Source organism: Rhincodon typus, chromosome 14, assembly GCF_021869965.1.
Source record: "Rhincodon typus isolate 14 chromosome 14, sRhiTyp1.1, whole genome shotgun sequence".
In the NCBI taxonomy this organism is placed as follows: domain Eukaryota; kingdom Metazoa; phylum Chordata; class Chondrichthyes; order Orectolobiformes; family Rhincodontidae; genus Rhincodon; species Rhincodon typus.
The window spans coordinates 47488513-47509377 of NC_063345.1; the positions used below are offsets into that span (position 1 = coordinate 47488513).

General features: G+C 39.5%; 1 protein-coding gene across 1 annotated transcript in view; it reads right to left on the reverse strand.

Annotated features, from left to right (window-relative positions):
* drp2 (dystrophin related protein 2) overlaps nt 1–20865 on the reverse strand; it is a 316071-nt gene that overhangs the window by 57593 nt on the left and 237613 nt on the right. The window contains exons 2-7 of the mRNA XM_048605194.1: nt 15030–15131; nt 14128–14271; nt 10880–11036; nt 9772–9889; nt 8486–8754; nt 2796–2942 (exon numbers count right to left, since the gene is read on the reverse strand). Of these exons, the coding sequence (XP_048461151.1) occupies nt 2796–2942; nt 8486–8754; nt 9772–9889; nt 10880–11036; nt 14128–14174 (738 nt within the window). The 5' untranslated portion in view covers nt 14175–14271; nt 15030–15131. The remainder of the gene's footprint in view (nt 1–2795; nt 2943–8485; nt 8755–9771; nt 9890–10879; nt 11037–14127; nt 14272–15029; nt 15132–20865) is intronic.

Sequence of the window (20865 nt, forward strand, 5' to 3'; positions counted from 1 at the left end):
CCTGTTTTTCATTCTTTGCAGGATCCACAACCTCAACTCACGATTCTCTGAAGAAGGGTCCAGACCCGAAACGTCAGCTTTCCTGCTCCTCTGGTGCTGCTTCGCCTGCTGTGTTCATCCAGCTCTACACCTTGTTATCTCTCATTCAAATTGGACACTTAATTCCACCCTGCTAACTATTCCTCCCATTGATAGTGCTTCATAGTAACCTTAAAATTGACATTAAGCATTGACAGCCCCTTAAGCATCAAATGCATTGTACAAAAGCAGAAGCTTGTCTTCACCTAATGTTCTCACACACACACAAACACACGTGTCCACAAAACTGTATTGACAAGATACAGGAGTTCTTCCACAGACCTTCCCAAGTGTTCTTCCTCTTTCGCTTGTTGAACATCTAATATATTTCATTTTTTCCTCAGTTTTGATACAAGATTATTAACCTGAAATGTCAACACTATTTTCACCAATGCTATCTGGCCCACTGAATATTTACAGAATTTTCTGCTGTTACAGAAATCCTGGTCGATTTTCTCTGTTGGTATGAGAAGTGTAGCACTTCAGTTGGTGCTAAATGGATATTAACTTTGGGTTTTGTCTATTTCAGTTGTACAATGACTTAACCAACTGAGTGTTTAGAAAGGCTTCCGGCAAAAAAACAATTATATATGCTATATTATTAGAGATAGCAAGAACTGCAGGTGCTGGAGTCAGAGCAATACAGTGTGGAGCTGGAGGAACACAGCAGGTCAGGCAGCATCAGAGGAGCAGGAAAGTTGACGTTTCAGGTCGGGACCCTTCTTCTTATTAAAAGTAGTTCACATTTTAAAAACAAAAAACACTACACAAAAATTAAAGATCATGAATATGATTAACTGCACTCTGCTTTAAGTTAGTCAATTAGATTAAAGATGTTAAAAGCACAATGAGCACAATTACCTGTACTCTAAATCAAACTTCTTAATTTAACTTTCCTTCTACATCTATTTAATTGCCATCCCCAATCTCGCAAGTCAGATACTTATCAGAAATTGGAAGATTAGCCAATTGGTCTGTGTACGATTTCAAAGATTCAAAGAAGTTTTGAGTCTTTTGGGCCTTCCACTCCAAGGCTGTCCTCTCAAATTTCCTTCAGTCACCAAAATTGTAAACTCCCAATTCAACAGTAACATCATTAACATCTTTAATGCACGCCCTTCCTCACTTTGTATTAATGTCCTTAATGCTAGAGGGTTGCATCTAGAACTCTCTCTCTTCTCAGCTTGGACGTCCCAGAAATTCAACTCAGTTAGTGGAATCATTCAGTTGTCAATATTTCTACTCTCTGGCCAGCACAGAATTTCAACACAACTGTGCATGAAAGAGCTGTTTTCTACAATAGGATTGTACTAGACTTAAAAACCTAAGACCCCATTTGAGACCAGAACCATACATCAAACTATTCCACCCCTATGATTAATTTCTTGTTAACCTTTTTTCATTGTGTATCTCCCATGCTCACATGTCAGTTACAGAAAGCAGTTTGCTTTACCAAAGCTTATCTCCTAGGGAAATCTAATTCTTAAAACATCATCTCAACCTAAAATATAGGATTTCCATGAAGGTACAGGGGGCATCACAAGTGAGGGTTGTAGGAATAGGGAGATATACGGATGTTCAAGCACTGTAAGAGAAAGGGGTGTTAAGCACTCTGAATGAATTAGTCAAAGTGATCTAACTGGTCAGAATTGTAAGTGTGAGTTGCATGGTTGGATTAGTATCCTGGAAGTTAATTTGACTATGTCTGGTAGTCAAGAAAACATTTCACAGATCTTCTGAGAGTAATTGACGGTCTTCATCAAGACATTTAAATGAGTTCTGTGTAGTTGACGCCAAGGAAAATTGTACATAGGTTTAATTGGCTAAAAGTGCTTTATCTCTTCTTCTATTTGAGGAAGAGTGAACCTGGAATGAGATAAAAGTTGTCTAGTTCGGGGAGGCCACTGTTTATGATTGTTTACAATATACCCAACTGTGGACTCAACGCAATATATTTAATCTCTTGTCAGAAATGTTTATGTAAATATTCCCTGATTTCTCACGACTAGTGAAGCAACACTCCAGTCTACTAAACCCTAGACTCATAACTACTATTCGATACTGACCAACAGCTATCAATAGATTTTTTATGTTCCAGCGCTGATTTTGATTTTAGTCACCCAAAGGCAGGGCAGCACAAAGTGGGGTTGCGATTCCACGTGGAGTTGTGAGCTGAAAGTTTGAAGTTACAAGCTCCAAGGCAGAAACTGATGCTGTAGAGATCTGAATATGACCAGCTGCATTCCTGCTTTAATGTAGGCAGGAATGCCCCAACCTCACAGGTCTCTCCCTACTTCTCCAACCACAAGTTGTGACAAATTTTCAAGCCTCAAATAGAGTCACAAAAAGGCTGAAAAGGTTTGGGAAGCACTGTCTTAGAAGGATGAAAATGCCAAAAAAAAATCTCAGCTAATGTGGAGCTGGAAAAGCACAGCAGGTCAGACAGCATCCGAGGAGCAGGAAAGTCAACATTTTGGGCCAAAACCCTTCATTAGTTCTCCAGCTTCCAGCGACCTGCAGTCCTTACCGTGTCCAAATCTCAGATAAGTTGTCTTCAGAGACAATAGGCAATGGAGTTCACAATGTATTTGTTAAGTCATTTTTCTATTTTTCAATTTCCTACAACACTACTTTACAGAGTTCACTTGCTAATGCTTCCCCATACTGGATAACTTAGCAAAGACCTCCTACTCTTGCTGACTCTTGGTAACACCCACCTGTAAAGCCTGCCACCTTGATGTCAGTTCCTCTAGTCGCTGTGCATTTTCTGTGGAAAGATGTACATCTGAGATTGCAAGTTGGTGAGCCAAGTCATTGGCAATTTTCATGCCATCTTTTACAGCTCCGAGTTCCTCTTTAAATACCTTATGAGTAAAGGGTGCAAAGAAGAGAAACATTAGCCTGGAAACTGTCATCACTAGGAGTTTCTAGGAGAATTAATTTATTCTGATTCTACAGGTTATTGCTTTGTTTTGAATCTGTGGCGAAATTAACAACATTGCAGCAAATAAGAAGGTAGCAACATTAAATTTTCCCCATAATATATCAACTGCTATTCAGAATCACAGCCATATGAATTATTATCTACCTCTTCAAAAAGAAAAATTAAAAATGGTTGTATAATTAAATGGTAATTTGTATCTTTATGAAAAACCATTACGCAACCTTCCATCTCTCTGGTATCCTTATGAATTGTGTGTGGGTTAGAAATTAGAAACAGTTAGAAATTAAGGATAGAATTTGAATATAGAATTAGTTTGAAATGGCTAAAGGGACTGGGTTTGTGTTTTAAGTTCATTTTAATTTCATCTTTACAGGAAATTGCTTAAAGGTTTCATTGCCATGGAAACCAGGCTAGAGAGATTCTTATTCCCAGATATCGCTGGCTATTTTGAAAAAAGTAGAAGGTGCAGAGAGTAGGGAGTAATGGTTTGAGAGGATGAGGTGGGTGAGAGGTAATGATGGAAATGATGTCCGCAATACTGAGAGTTATAGCACGTGAATCTCAGTGAATGGAGTGTACAATGGCAGAGTTAGAGTGAGTGATTGCACTGTAAGTGTGAGGCAGAGAGACAATGGTGGCACTTATCATTGTGGAACACAGAAGGTCATTAACCTACTTCCTGCACTGCTGTACTTTCAGGTGATTTTCACAACATTGCATTACACTCGATGGTGTCAGAAACCAGTGACATAATCTGAGATTGTGATTTTTGATCCCACATTTGATCAAAATACACTTTTGAAAATCCAAACCATTGTGTCTGAGCTGAAGGTGCAGCCACCTCAGCCAAAAGAACAGAACTCTGGCATATTTACTACTCGAATTATTCAATAAACTTTACATAGTCGGTTTGTACTTTCTTGTCAGAATATACTTCTGATTATACAGCATAACGTAGCATAGTACCAAATGGTGGAGGAAGTAAAGAAGTTATTATTATTGGAGGTGGGGTGAACTAATTCCCCTGGTAAGTGGTGTTGCAGGTAGACAGGGCAGTGAGGAAGGCATTTGGTATGCCTGCCTTTATTGGTCCGTACAATGAGTACAGGAGTTGTGAGGTTATGTTGTGACTGTACAAGACATTGGGCAGGCCACTTTTGGAATACGGCATTTAATTCTGGTCTCCCTGCTCTTGAAAAATGTTGCTAAACTTGAAAGGGTTCAGAAATGATTCACAAGGATGTTGCCAGGGTTGGAGGGTTTGAACCATAGGGAGAGACTGAATAGGCTGGGGCTATTTTCCCTGGAGCGTCAGAGGCTGAGGGGTGACCTTGTGGAAGTTTATTAAATCATGAGGGGCATGGATGGGGTGAATAGTCGAGGTCTTTTCCCCAGGATAGTGGAGTCCAAACCTAAAGGGCATAAGTTTAAGGTGAGAGGGGAAAGATTTAAAAGGAATCTAAGAGGCAATGTTTTCCCAAAGAGGGTGATGTGTATATGGAATGAACTGCCAGAGGAAGTGGTGGAGGCTGGTACAACTACATCATTTTAAAGGCATCTGGATGGGTATATGAATAGGAAGGGTTTAGAGGGATATGGGCCAAATGCTGGCAAATGGGATTGAATCAATTTAGGATATCTGGTCAGCATGGACGAGTTGGACCGAAGGGTCTGTTTCCTTGCTGTACATCTCTATGACTCTATAGGTGGTCAATATATAGCTCCTTAAGGGGATTGTTTAGGGATTCTTTAAAAGTATTGCTCAAGTAATACCAGAGACCAGTCACTGCACCAGTCAGCCTTATAGTCTTGGATGCAGCTGGCTCATAGTGCATGGTACTTTCAGAGTACAATACAGGGCACCAGAATGTCAGTGGAAAGCTGCAGCCAGCCCGCATATTTTGAAATTGGAGTGTGTTGGATGTTGTTATATCTGTCCAAGCCTGCGGTGAGCTCTCTTACACAAAGATGAGCTTCTCCAATTTTTTTTTTCTTTATTCATTCACGGGATGAGGGCGTTGCTGCTAGACAGCATTTATTACCCATCCCTAATTGCCCAGAGGGCAGTTAAGAGTCAACATGTGGAGGTAACATGTGGACAGCAATGGCCAAGAGAAGGGACTCAACCAAAACGATGTGTTCCTTCACTGTCAAATTCCTGGAATTTCACCCATAACAGTAATGAGGGTGAACATACACCAAATGGACTGCAGCAGTTCAAGAAGGCAGCTCACCACCACCTTCTCAAGGGCAACTAGTGATAGCTAATGTGAACCGGCCCAGCCAGCAAAGCCACTTCCCACTAAAATAAAAATTAAAATTAAAAATGCATATGAAGCTGAGGTATGCAGGCTGTGAGACTTTGTGAGATGTGGTTGTACCATGGCAGAATTAAATCAAGTGATGCCTTTGCAGGTGAAGATAGCAGAGAGAAGATGGTGCCACTTACCCTTCAAGTCCTTTTGGGGTGGCTAGTGGCACTGACCCACTCTGCAATGGCCCAGGCTGGATAGGTCTAATGAGATGGCCTCCTAATGCAGTCACCCAGGAAATGTGTGTCCCTTCTGCCAGTAACTCTGCCCAGCAGCATCTAGGGGACAGTACTGATGAACTTGAGAGTCCGCTTTGACTTCTTACAGAGCATCTCTGGAATTCCACAGACAGACTGAGGAGAAAATTCCAGGCTCGCAGCATCTGAACTGGTGTCCAGCTAACCTTTCAATATAGTACTAGGATCTTTGACCCAGAATATATCGCCAGTGATGAGAACATTCAGCTCACTCAGCATGTGATTCACTGAGTAATGTGCGGGATATCTCATAGGTGCAGATATCGGGAGGTGATGGCCTAGTGGTATTATTGCTGGACTGTTAATCCAGAGACCCAGGTAATGTTCTTGGGACCCGGGTTCGAATTCTACCAGGGCAGATGGTGGAATTTGAATTCAATTAAAGTCCTGGAATCAAGAGTCTAATGATGACCACAAACCCATTGTCGATTGTTGGAAAAACCCATCTGGTTCACTAATGCCCTTTAGGGAAGGAAACTGCCATCCTTACCTGGTCTGGCCTACAAGTGACTTCAGACCCACAGCAATGTGGTCGACTCTGAACTGCCCTCAGGGCAATTAGGGATGGGCAGTAAATGCTGCCTAGCCAGCAATATCCTCATCTTGTGAGTGAATGAAAAAGAGAGGCCATCCTGTTCAAGCATGTGCACAGTGTTTGCCAGGTAAGTTTCTGACATGCACGCCACCTCTGCATTGACATGGCATCAGCAGTTCACTGACACGTGCCCTCCACCTTTCCTTTTGACGCTTCACATTTTTTCACCCACATACTCCTGCCTTTCTTTCTGCACAGAAGTTTCCCTTGCAGCTTTAAGCTGCCTGTGCTATTAATTGGGCTAACTCCAGAAATGTGAGGGAAATATCCTTTGGGAGAAAGCTGGCAGTCTGAGGCACCTCTACAGTTTCCTCAGCTTTTCATTGGCTTTTAAAAATAACAATAGTCAGCGCAAGCGCCAAAGGAAAATGAGCTCCTGTGTCCTTGGCCCTCTCGGGGCAAGTTATATTTGGTTTCACTACCCACGCTTCTTTTATCTCGTAACCTCCAGAGCTTGTATTACATCTCAGATCATTCCGTCTGGCTATTTGCTTAGAGTAAAACCGAAAAAGTGAAATAAAAAAGGGAATGGAAGTGCCACTTGAGAGAGAAAAGTTGCAGTCTGGCCGTGTCCAGCTAAAGTGCCCCCTGAGAATTGATACTGCACAGGCTTCAGGCAGCAGCAAAGAGCTATCCAAGAAGCTGACATTCAATTGCTGAGTTTGAAGACACAATTGTCCAGGGACAAGTGTGTTTTAGTCAACGTAGAGGTGCATTGTACAGTTCTAGTGGTTCTAGCAGAAATGAAGCAAAGGAGCATTGCTGCACACTCACTCAGATTGGAAATTGTATTACTTGCCATCTAACAAGGGAGGATTTATAATAGTTCTTAACACAACCAGACAGAATCTGATTTTTGGCTGTCTCCCAGTTAAGTCATCAATCTCACCATTATTCTTGACACCGCAAAGACGGAGAGTACTTAATCTTCCATGAGGGAGTCACTTACCAGGATCTCTCATTTATGTTCATTTTTGGAGAATTCTTTTATCAGTTGCAGTAGGTTTGAGCAAAGCCATTATTACTGCCTAGGAACTTCAAGGTATTATTCAGCAAAAAAAAAAGCACATGCTTAAGAAAGGAAAATGGAGCACTGGGAAAAGAGAGAATAAACAGATAGGCCAGTCAGGGAGATCAAGTGTCCAGGTTGACCTGTAACTTATCCAATAGTCCAATAGGTAATATTAAAGATCATTGGTGAGATGACAGATTCCAATTTCCAAAGTGCCTTGACTTATTGGGACTTATCTCGTTCCTGAATCAGGAGGTGATGTGCCCTTGTGCCACTCTAGGGCTTTGTACATTACCTAAACTGACAATGTAGTGTATTTCTGAGAGAGTCCTGCATTGTTGGGGAGTATTGAATCTTTCAGATAAGGCAATCCTATTATGCTATGTCTGTTCTTTCAGGTAGATGTAAAAGATGGCATGCTATTATTTGAAGAAGAATACAGGTGTTCTCCTGTTTGCTGGCCTATATTTTTTCATCATCAAAAAAATTATATGGCCATTTTCACATTGTTGTTTTTGATATCATTATTTGTGCAAATTCCATGCAGCTTTCTGCTACATGGTCCTATCGGGGAAAGTTATGTTCAGTTTCACTATAAAAGCACACATATATATTACATTACAGAAGTAACCACACTTCAAATGTACTTAATTGGCCATAAAGTGCTTTGGGACTTAATGCAAGCTTTTATATAAACGGTGATTCTTTCTTTATATTGCCTTTCCCAAATAAATTAATATATCTGTTTTATTTTGGGTTTCAGTTCTGACGATGCCAACATCAGAATTTGTTTCTTCTTAATACAGATGCCAGCTAACCTGCTGTGCAATTTTAATAATTTCCAGTCTTATTTTAGTTTTTATTATTAATCATTAATCATTAAAAAGAGAATGATCTAAAATTTAATACAAGCTCTAGAGGTTACAAGATGACAGAAGCTTTGGCAATGAGTAGTGAAACCCAATATGAAAGTTCCTCCTGATGGGTCCAAGGACAACGGAGCTCATTCTTCTATTGCTTCTGTCCTTGTTGTCCTTATTTTAAAGGGCCAATGCTGAGCCAAGGGAACTGTAGTGGTGACCCATACAGCTAGCTCTTTTACAAATTTATGTTTCACATTTTCCCATTTCTGAAGTTAATACATTGAGTACTTTTGTGTCATAGAGCATAACATATATTTCCTGTTTTACCAACAAGAAAGATTTAAATTAATAATGCAATATAGATGAAAATGCTCCTATTTGTCACATCAACCTTTGTCTTGCAAATTTTAGTTATTAACAATACCTTAGTTGTCTCAATATGTTCCTGCAGTGAATCAATGAAGAGATCTCCCACAGGTTCCCAGGAATCTCGAACAGCCTCAGCTTGGTCTAGGGCCAGATTAAGCTCATCCATAGTACCTCGGAGCTCCAGAAGTCTCTCCATCGTTCTCTCAATGTGCCTGTGTCGGTCAATACAGCGAGCACTCAGCTTCTCCCACATTTCACTCGATACATTAGCCTGCTTCCAAATGAACCGGCTCACATTCTGGATTTTCTGCTTTGGTGACATATCTGAAATTATGATTCATTCAAGGATCAAAAATGGAGTAGGTCCCTGGGGGAATCTTATATGCTGACTTAATGAAGAGGACACAAAGGTAACCGGATAATGCAGTGACTACAGGCCAGTGGCAATTCAGTGGTGACAACAACATAATGGTGCACATTGAAATTAAGGGAGAGTCAGAATTCACAGCTGGGTTTAAAAAAACACAATGCAGAATAAACAGAGGTAGTTCAGCTGTAATTTCCAACTCCAACATGGACAAAACATAAATGGCAGAAAAACATGGGGGACAATTTTGTGAGATTAATCTGTCAAAAGAATACAGCATTACAGTTACATTGTAGGAAAATAGTTCACATTAAAATGAAATAAAATTGCAAGAAAATGGAATAGGAAAGAACAGAAAGCAGGAAGGGGCAACATTCTATCTTCTAGTATATTAAAGCTGCGGGACTAATATTACAACAGTTTTTCTGAGTAACAATCTAATAATTCTTTCAGTGATGCTGTACTCGTATTAATAATTTTTAAATGGCTAATTCCAAGAGCGCAATTATTGACCTTGAATTATCAGTAGGACAAGGGTCAAGGTTAACGCATTACCTTAAAGTGAGCCATAGTCTGGTGTAGGTAATGTAATGGAGAGCCTGAACGTTTACTGAAGCCTTGGGCTTTTATTTGCATTGTGCTGAAGCTTTGTGAAGTGATCAGTGTGTTTAAACACATTTCAACTGGCTAGTGTTTAGTAACAAAGAAGCTCAATTTTGTTTTTCATGGACAGCTTTCTTCTTGTAATAGCAATACCCAGCAGTTTCACGGCCTCTAAAAGGACAAATCCTGAGAAGAGCAAGTAAGGTCCAAGGATTTTTTTGGAAAAAATATCAAATGAAAAGAAAAGTCACCCCTTTAAGGCAACTTTTCCTGGTGCTGCTGCCCAAGAGGAGTGGACATGGCATTCTCCTCATTTGTATGCTACATTGACATTGGTAAGGTTTTAAGACAAAGAGAAAGGATGTGCTAACCTTTGTCTTGTGCTGGTTCTTCTGCCTCTTCGAGAGGATGTTGGGATAGGAATGCTTGAGCTGACTCCAAAGTTGCCAATATGAAGGGTCCCTTCGTCTTTACATCTTCCATGAAAGCCTTTAATGAAAAAATGAAGTAAGAAAGTGAAACTAGGAACAGAACTCAAAAGCTGAACTTTCCAGTTACCGCACGAGTAAATTGTTTTAATGTCAATTTATGTGAAACTTTTATTTGAAAATGAATAGAAATTATGAGTAGTCTTGAGATTGCTTACATTTTTCTTCATGATTCCATGTAGGTATCAGTTAAAATAACAGCATTGTAGGACTATTTAACCCTAAAAACCATAAGGTGCCCTTAAAACAGATTTCTAATCAGAAGCAGTAGGTGATATTGTAACTGAACCTTACTAGCCTCATACATCTGAGGTAGATAAAATATTAACAATAGAGGAGGACAAATAGAGACTAGAACTGAGGTACTTTCAGTATAAAAGCAGACAACAGGGTTTCATGTTTCACAAGAAATCACTCTTTCTTACTAATTGCCTGTCATCTGATTCCCAATATTGTGACACTTAATTTTTGATTTTCAAAATGGCCTGATTTTTGTTGAGGATTAAAGCGTTAAAGATGAGAAGATACTCTTCATGGAAATTAAGACTCTAAGACAATTCCTTGGCCCTACATGTTTTCCACTGTTCTTCTGAAGACATCAGAGCCTGTCTGGGCTCAATTGATCAGTTCAAGTGACAGATATTTATATAACCTAACTCCAATGCTGAGAAGTGCAGTAATCACCCAATTTACCAAGAGACTGAAATGTACATCCTTCTGAATGTGTGCTGGTGCAACTGCATTGTGGTGAATGTAACACATGACGTCCCTATTCTGAAATAAAAAGAAAGAATTTGGCAAATGTTTCTTTCTTATTAAAACACTTCCCTTTCAGAGAGGTTTGGATTCTGTTTGTAGTTTCAGCCTTCAATTCAAGTATTAATTTAAACCTCAGGGCTAGAGATCAATTCTAATTTTCATTGAACCAAATGAAAGACTGAAAACATCTACCTGTCATTAACGATGTTCTTCAAATGAATGGGTAACTTACCGAGTGAAACTCATTGTACCGCTGCACTGCACCAATATCTCCTGTGAAGGGAAGCTGCTCAGACAGTTCCTCGTCCTTCAGGGTCAGCCAGTCAATGATCTCCTGCAAAGACAGCTGCAGCTTGCCACTGTGATCGGAAAGTGCCTCCAGCCGAGCCCTTAGAATAAAGGGGGGTATGTGGAAGTTTAATAATTTTCACATGTACAAAGACATCTTCAACTAAGATATGTGGAGTAACAAGTCAAGATAGAAGATTGCGTAGTAAGGACCAACACATTTGCTGGAAATATGTATCGGCCTGTTGTGGTTGTGTGTCTGATCCCTGGTCAACACCTTATCTGAAGTCACCTTCGTAGAGTTATTCATTTCTTTTTACTGCTGACCTCTATTATTTGCTTTGGGAGACGTCTGCAATGTCTGCAAGGAAGACCAGACAGCTGGAAAATAATAAAGGCAGTCTCACACATACATGGGACAAATATTCACTATAAGTGCTACCTCCAAATTCCCACCAAAAAAACCTTCTTCCTTTTTCTACATTTATACTAGTTTACAGCTGGACAGTTCACCAGCATTTTTCAGTACTTCTCTCCTACTCTTCATTCGCCTTTTGTGAATTCTGACAGCAGAAGCTGAACAGTGGCCTGCCATTCAATCACAGGGTCCATCATGACTAACCTTGTTGCTATTCTTACCTGAGGTCATTGGACATGTTTTCCAGCACAGGGACCTGACTTTGATCAAAGACACTTTGTTTCCACCAGAGTCCATAAACTAATTGTAACACCTAATGCTATCTGATAGAAATTCACCACAAAACATCATCAGAAGATTGAAAACGGGACTTCACTCATCTGTTTAGTTCAGTGTCACACTTATAAAAGGGGAATAAATAACTCTACAAACAATTGTGCAACTAACCTTGATTTCATACAGAGGAGAATGTGTTTATTTTTTTCCCAACACTTTCGATGTAGCCTTTTGCTTCAAGGCTACAGGCACATTTTCAGAATCTGCTTGCCTTCATTAAGGTTTCCAAAGTTCCAGAGCTAAACAGGACTCAAATATTGAATACTCAAAGATATCACACACTTAGAAAGGCATTTCAGATTTAATCCCTTCTGGAGTCCTTTAATTAAAGCAAATACTTTTGGAAATCAGATTTAAACCCTGCTTTTGATTCGAAGTGCTGGTCATTGGTCAGTAAGGCTGATTTACATTTAAGTTTACAAAGATTCATGTCTCAAATTTTGTAACAATTGAGTTTTTGGTCTAGCCAAACAGCACCAAAGACCCCAGTTCCCAGAAATCCGGCCGTCAAACATCAACAATTTTTGACAGGTGGAGAATGGAGTCAGGTTATCAGCACATCAGAAACAGTTGCATGTATTAAAGAGCAACTGCAACACTTGTTGCCCATGAGAAAGTCAAGCAATGAGTTATGGGAATTACACTTTTCATGTCTCTTTTTAAAACGATACTGGTGTTCTTTGGGGAGATATGATACCCCGTTCACATCTATCCAGGGAGACCTTTGGAGGAGGCAAAGTGCCCTTTGAGAGAGTTCAAGTGCCCTTTTGGATTGTTAAAAGTAAGCACATAAAATATCAATAAATCCATTGAAAATGTCAAGCTGTCCAAGGAACTATCAAGATGTAAAGGCATTTACAATCAATGGCCTTTAAGTGTTTTGAAAAAAAAACTGCCTGCAATGAAAAAGAATGCTTGCTATTTTACCCTGTCTATTGACATTTACTTGATCTGCATAGTGTAACTGACTTTACTCTCTATCATAATCGTTGTGGGGAGTGTGTCTATTCACCGCTTGATTGACAACTCCAAGTAAAGTCTTTGAAGTTGGACTATAAACACAAATGTTTGTTTTTATAAGAAATTAAGTAGTTGAAAAAAGTTGACTGTAATTTTTTTTTAAATAAATGGAAGTGTGTCTTTTTAATTAATGAATTAATTGTTAGTACTGTGTGGGTTGACATGAAGTGCAGGGCAAAAGGTAGTGTTTGGCATGACATTGAATGAAGTTGGTGTAGGGCTAGAAATAGCCAAAAGAATGGATGGTGGGGCATAGTTTGGCACAAAGGTTACAATGAGCCATGTGGAGGGACAGAATTTGGAAAAGGGGCTATAAAGAGCCACTCATTGGCCTTCCTGGCTGCCTCTTCTGAACTCTTTCTGGGGTCAATGGGCCTAACTTGTGTTAACATCTGCCACCGCAACCCCCTATCCCCTGCAGTTTCTTCCAACTTGGGTTTGCAGAGGTGGGCGCTTCCCAGCTTTGTTCTTCTGAGTCAGGAAGTCAATTTACTCCAGACTAAAACAACCGCCTGGATGTCTTTCTGAAAAAACCCTTTCAAGATTTTATTCTTACTGAACACCTTAGTTATAAGCAGGTTTAACTCTTTTTGGTGAATTTTGTGCTCCTTAAGGTGAAAGACATGGATACGGGAAAGGAAAATGCCTTTTTATTCTTTGACATTCAGTATCCACATCAAGCAATCCCAGGTCAGTTGCAGCATAGACAGAAGCAAACAAAACCTAATGCTTCACATCTCAGAACAGCACCACCTTCAGTATGAAATGTCCTACTCCTATGGTGGTGATCATTGTGGACTGTAAATGGAATTGTTAATTTAGCTCTCATCTGGGGCACTTTGTTCACACACTACAATTCAGAAAAGACTGTCCTAAGATGTTAAGTTTAAACATCCACCTTATCAACTTCCATGCATGATGGCCGCAGTGTGAATTAATGGCAGGGTGCAGTGCTGTAAGTTGCAAACAATTTCTTCAATAGCACATCCAATAATCCGTTAAATCCGTGATCTATACAGGCAAGGGCAGCAAGTGTATACAAACATAACTGTCCCCAAGCCCCATCCCCATCTAAGACACACACCATCTTGACTTAACATATCACTGGCCTTGGGTTATTGGATAGACTTGGATTATTTGAACAATGTGGTGGGAGCAGCTTCACTGCAAGAACTACAATGACCCCAGAAGAAGGACCCACTACCATCTTCTCCAGCAGTAAGCAATTAATGCTGGCCTTGCTCTCCATATTCCCCAAAAATAATTTTTAAAAGCTTCAAACAAATTAATGAAAGCTGAAGTCCTGGTTTGTTTCCTAAATCTTAATTCTTCAGTGGAGCTCAGGGAAAAGCTGTTTCACAGCAAATGGTGATCCATGGCTAAAACTATTGTAAATATTATAAATTGTATATGTTTACCTAATATTTTGGGATTTCTTCTTAATCTCACTCCAACAGAGGTTCATCTCCGTGATGTGCTAGAATGATGCTGGTGATTAATTCTTTTGTTGCATTTGTTTGGTTTCTGTATTTTTCCTTGACATCTTGAATCAATAATCACACCTACAAAAATGATTAAAGTTAAACATTCATTAAGACCAGGGAAAATAAAGGAATTAATCATATTTGGGTGTGTTTCATGAATTATTAGCAGTATTTGCATTTTTTGGCAAATGAGGTTCAAACACCACTTTTCATTCTTCACTTTGTATGGGAAACTGTTAAAGTAGCTTAAAATGTATGTTTTTTAAAAAATAACTTCATTGAGGAAAGAAAAGTTATTGCAACACATTAAAAATTATATAAATTTCAATAATACAACTGTGGTGTCACAATATTTGTGCAAAGTGCAGGAGAATGGTCACCAGCATCAGGTGGAGATAACAACTAGGTCAATATAGAAACTGACTGCCCACTACTGTGAAGACCTGACAAAAGGTATGAAAGAAAGTTAGCACTTAAAAAAAATGCTACAAATGTAATGCACTAAAAGTAGTAGCACAGGTCATATATGAACATTGAGAAAAGTCAAAATTGGTAAATATTGATGCAAGAAATCTTCTATACTGACATGCAGAAATGTTTTCTGGGTTGTAATGAATGAAGTAGAAATAACAGAATTACATTGTGAATCATATGCTTCCAATTTGAACTAAGTAGCGTCTTGCTGTATTTTATTATTGATCAACTTGACAATTCTATATATATGGAATAAAACATATTCCAATTTATGAATCAATAGTAGATTTCAAATGTCGACATACCTGTAGTCAATGGTACACTGTATATTAGGGAAAGTCATCTATTAAATGTCTGCTTACTCTGTTATTGATCAATGTTGAAGTTGGTGTAAGAACTTCTGCTACATCTAATAATGAGGTGCTCCAAGGAAAATAGCTTTCAAATACGTTGTCCACGAGTACCTGGAAGGAACATATAGTATAAGTATTTGGGAATTAACTACAATGATATTGATAATGAGCAAATTATCGACTACCACTTTTTATAGCTTTTTCATTGCCTTATGTAATAGTTTTATAAGTTTCAAGTCATATTATGGACAGCTCCTTTCCTTTGCCCTTGAAATAGTTGCTATGTACAGGTACCAATATTGTGTTCTGAAGAAGGGTCACTGGACCCAAAACGTTAACTCTGCTTTCTCTCCACAGATGCTGTCAGATCTGCTGAGTTTTTTCAGCAATTTCTGTTTTCATATCAATATTGCCCGTTGTTAAAAATTCATTCATGAGCTTTGTTTGTCGCTCGCTGTGTCAGCAGTATTTGCCTATCCCATCCCTAGTTGCCCTTGAGAAGGTAGTGGTGAGCTGCCTACTTGAGTTGTTGCAAACAGGTAGACCCAAAATGCTGTTAGGAGGAGGGTTCCAGGATTTAAACCAGTGACACTGAAGGAACAGAGATATAATTCTAAATGAAGATGGTGATTGACTTGTAATAGGTAGCGGTGTTCCCATTTGTCTGCTGGTCATGTTCTTTCTTGTGGCAGTGTTCATGTGATTGGAAGGTGTCAAAAGGACAGTTGGTGATTTTCTGCAATGCATCTTGTAGGTGGCACACACTGCTGCTACTCTGCATGGAGATGGTAGAGGCAGAGAATGTTTGAAGATGTAATGCCAGTGAAGCCAATGCTTTATCATGAATGGTGTCAAGCTTCTTGAGTATTGTTGGAACTGCACTCAAACTGGAAAGTGGGGAGTATTCCATCTCACTCCCAACTTGTGTCTTGTGGACATGCCCTGGAGAGTCAGGAGATGAGTTACACACTGTAGGATTCTTAGCTTCTGACCTGCTCCTGTTGGCACAGTTTTATATGGTTAGTGCAGTTCAATTTCTGGTCAATGGTAACATCCAGGATGTTGACTGTGGGAGATTCCATGGTGGTAATATATTGAATGTCAAGGTGCAAAGGTTAGATTCTCTCTTTTTGGAGATTCTCATTGCCTGACACTGTGTTAAGCTAATGTTACTTGTCACTTGTCATCCAAACCTTGATATTATCCAGGTCTTGCTGCATTTGGATAGGGGATGTCTCAGCCTGGCAATATCTATGAAGAGAGAAAGAGAAGTTCATATTTCAAGTCAAATACAACTTTTCTTTAGACCTGAGCTTCTGTTCTAAAGAATCATATTTGACTCGAAATGTTACCCTGTCTCTCTGCTTCCAGACCTGGTGAACATATCCAGCACATTCTGTTTTTATTTCAGATTTCCAGCATCCACAATATTTTGCTTTATAGTAATATTGACTTTTTTTTTGCAAAAAGTCAAACCTCAAGAAAAATGTCAGAGTTGTTCCTTAACAAGGAAAATGCCTTCCTGGACATCTAATATATTATACATTACACCCATTTTAGCTCAGGAGAAAATTTTAGAAAAAAAATTATTCTCATCCTTCCAGAATACCATGACTGCAATGTTCCTTTGACCACATTCAATATATTTTGTCTTAATTGCCATGCATTCCAGGGTTTGATTCCTTTATATAAGAAATATTTATTTTCGTCAGCTCCAAATTTATCCGTTACAAGATCAAACATTTGTCTTCTTATCTTACTGGTCTGTCTGATCTGAAACAAATATTTTAGCCTCATGTTTTCAATCCTGTTAAGGAGTTTAAAACTTTCTCCAATTTGAGATGACTTTAAAGTCATGGTGACCTATGTTATTAATTGATTCCTTAGAAATATTTCATTCAAGACTGGAGATTATCTTATCGCAGTGATCTGCATTTACCCAAGGGCCTGGATGGCCTCTTAGCACAGTATCGATGACGATGACGATGACAATGATGATGACGATGTGCACCTCGCAAAGATCTTCCCTATGCCTCCAAACAACCACCAAACACACCATTGTTCGCAGAAAACTACCCAGCCTTCAGGACAACATCGCCCACAGCACTACACAACCCTGTCATGGCAGCCTCTGCAAGATATGTCAGATCTTCGACATGGACATTACCATCACAAGTGGGAACACCACCCACCACGTGCACAGCAGATACTCATGTGACTCAGCCAATGTTGTCTATCTCATATGCTGCAGGCAAGGCTGTCCCGAGGCATGGTATATTGGAAAGACCATGCAGACGCTACATCAACGAATGAATGGACACCGCGCAACAATCGCCAAAAAGGGATGTCACTTCCTAGTGGGGGAACACTTCAGAGGTCAAGGACATTCGTCTTTGGATCTTTGGGTAAACGTCGTCCAAGGTGGACTTTGGGATACACAACACACAGAGTTGCCAAGCAGAGGCTGATAGCCAAGTTCAGTACCCATGGGGATGGCCTCAACCGGGATCTTGGGTTCATGTCACACTACAGGTGACCCCACCACACTATACACTCTCTCTCTAACTCACACACACACACACACACACACACACACACACAATTCTATGGGATGAATTTGTATTTGCAGATACATTCTATTTTGTTCAAAAAACACACAATTTATAGAAGTAGTCGATGTGGCATTTTATAAATTCCTACTTAAGAAGTAAAACCAGTCTGACTCCAAACCAAAACGCAAACAGATTCTAAACAAGGCCCCCACACCTAACAGGCCTTGTCTGACCTAAAATGTCATCTCTTCTTTACACTGATAAAACCTTTGGTTATCTCAGGACAGTGACTCGAGAGAAATTCGGGGATTTACATATACATATTAATCAATTAAAATCTTCTAACTGATTAAAGATTTAACAGCATCTTAGGTTTGTTTAATACATCCTGATCAGTGGTGTGACCTGTTGATCTTTTACTTCCAATTCCTGTGTTCTGTGTGCTTCTTTCTCACTTCACCTGATGAAGGGCCTAAATTCTGAAAGCTTTTGTTTTCAAATAAACCTATTGGACTATAACCTGGTGTCGTGTGATTTCTGACCTTGTCCACCCCAGCCCAACACTGGCACCTCCACGTCACAGTATTCCAGGTATAGCATCAGGATGATCCACAAAGAAAGGAATTCAATTCATCAGTTCCCTTTGCTTAATGTTCCTTATACCATTTAGATCTGATGAGTGTCAAGTCAACATCAGAGTAGTTGGCAATAATTTTAATTCCTCTAATATCAGCAGCTGTGAACTGAGTGGGAAGTTAAAATAAAAAAAAAATGTTTTGAATCCTAAGTTGTCTGTAATCTGATTTTAATAGAAAAGGATTAGGGGCATTCTGGGGCAACCAACCTGTTCCCAGGAGGAAGAATGTCCATTTAGATATTATAAAGTGGTTGTGTGCCCCAGACTTAATCTATATTATCACCTTTCACTCTGGACAGTTGGCCTTCTCGGGCTTCAGGAAATCCATTGACTGAAGTGAAACAAGAGTGCTTTGTGGAAAAGGCAAGCGCACTGCTTTAGTGCTTGCTCTGGTGCCCAAAATTTGCTTCTATCAAACAATGAGATGGGATTCCACTCCACCTTTGGACCTGCAGCTACACTCCCACCTGATTCAGAAACCTAACATGAGAGATTATGGAATTACCTTCATAAGACTTTTGCTAACTTCTCTGAGTGCTCAGTTCTTTCTACCTTCTGAAGATTTAACTACTTGAAAACAAGATTGCCATCATTTTGAAATCCAAATAGATAGGTATTACACTGCAGCTAGCCCTGTGTGATATGCTTACCATTGTCAGTAATGCTTCGTGATCTTAGACGGTTGTAACTTGCATGGACAAAGTCATCTGTTGTACAAATGTATGAAGGCAGGTTAGTGTCTGAGTGGCTTTCCATGGGGTAGACAAGGGTGAATTATATGATTTTGTTGGAACTGCTTGGTCTTTCTAGATCCCATTTTGTCCTTACCAGCACTCTTTGCTGTTCAAATGAAAGAATACTGCTACTTGAAATCGCTTTCCAGATTATTTATTTGTTAGCATTTTTGTCCTGTTCTGTGGTGGACATGCCACATTTTCTAAGATGCATTTTTCAAAGTCTCCTTGAACATTAATCTTTGCCTGTCTCATGCACAGTGTCTAAATTTAAGTTGTGAATATAGGGCTGCCTTAGGGGATTTTATCTTAGTCATGCATATTACGTTCACTTCAAATGAGCTGGGTTCTGATGACAAGTGTTTTGGGCACTTTGACACTTTGAAACACATCCGTGTTGGACATTTTACCCTACTGTTTGGTGTCCATCATGTTCCAAATGCATCTCATGTGGAACCTATCTCAGTTCTAAACATGGAGAAGGTAGTAAAGGCTGTTATGGCACAGTGGTAGAGTCCCTACCTCTGAGCAAGGAGGACTGGGTTCAAGTCCCACCTACTCCAGAGGTGTGTAATAACATCTTTGAACAGGTTGATTTAAAAAAAAAATTAGGGAGTAGGTAGTATATTCCAAAAATGATTAAAAGTCACTTGATTTGCTTGTTCTGGTGGTGCTGAACTTCACTATGGCTTTGAGTTATCCTTGAACTAAAAGTGTAGCATAATCATAAGATATCAATCTCTTGAGAATGACAAACCATTTGGACCCAGTTTTCTAAACTCATCATTCATCTAAATCATTCTTTATTTGGATTCATAATTTTCTGTCAATGAATGGTGCTCATTTATCCTCACATGAAAAGGATGGATTACACTGCATTTCACTATTATATTCCTGTGTCTAGTCAGCAGGATTTGGACCTTGAGCAGAGGGAAGCAAATTCACATAGAGCCCCAGGAAGTGTAGAAATAATTGCTAATTTGTTCTGTCCTACAGAGAACCATCTGTCGTTGACAACACCCAAACCTCTGACAGGAAATCTCTTCAAACCTGTTCCATCACTCTGCCAATAGATGGAGTGCTGCCATTTGCAAGAAGACTTACTCACATAAAATGTATCTCAACAGTCATTTAAAATCAAATTATAACCAAAGGCAGCATAAAGTATGGAATTATAATGGGCTTAACATTTTTTATACCTGCCCATTTTTGGATCTTGAATAATTTGATTGCCCTGATTCTTATCAACACTTTTTTGAGAAAAAGTGAATATTTGAAAGTAAAGATCCAAAATTAGAAAATTTGAAAATAATTCCGAGACCCAAATATCAACAAGTGAATACTCAGAATATCAACTTATCCACATTATATAATCGTGATCACAGATAGCGCACTGTTATCACACACTGGTGTCACTGAATCCACATATTTTGAAGAATGTTTGATCATTTGCAACTGGTCCTGTAAAGCTTCTATTCAATTCTTAATCAGATCGTACTAACTAGTTTGAACTCAAGCCTATTTCACAAATGTGCTCATATGCTGGCAAAACTAATCCTCAACACTGGTGCCCTGCAATGCTGTGTACTCAGCCCTTTACTGTACTCCTTATACACTCAGAACTGTGTGGCCAAATTCAGCTCTAATTCCATTTACAAATTTGCTGATGAAACTACCCCATGGGTCGGATCTCAAACAATGACAAGACAGAGTACAGGAAAGAGATAGAGAACTTAGTGGCTTGGTGTAAAGACAACAATCTCTCCCTCAGTGTCAGCAAAACAAAGGAACTGGCTTTCATTGACTTCAGGAAATGGAGTGGAGGACACAGAGATAGTAGGAACTGCAGATGCTGGAGAATCCGAGACAACAAGGTGCAGGGCTGGATGAACACAGCAGGCCAAGCAGCATCATAGGAGCAG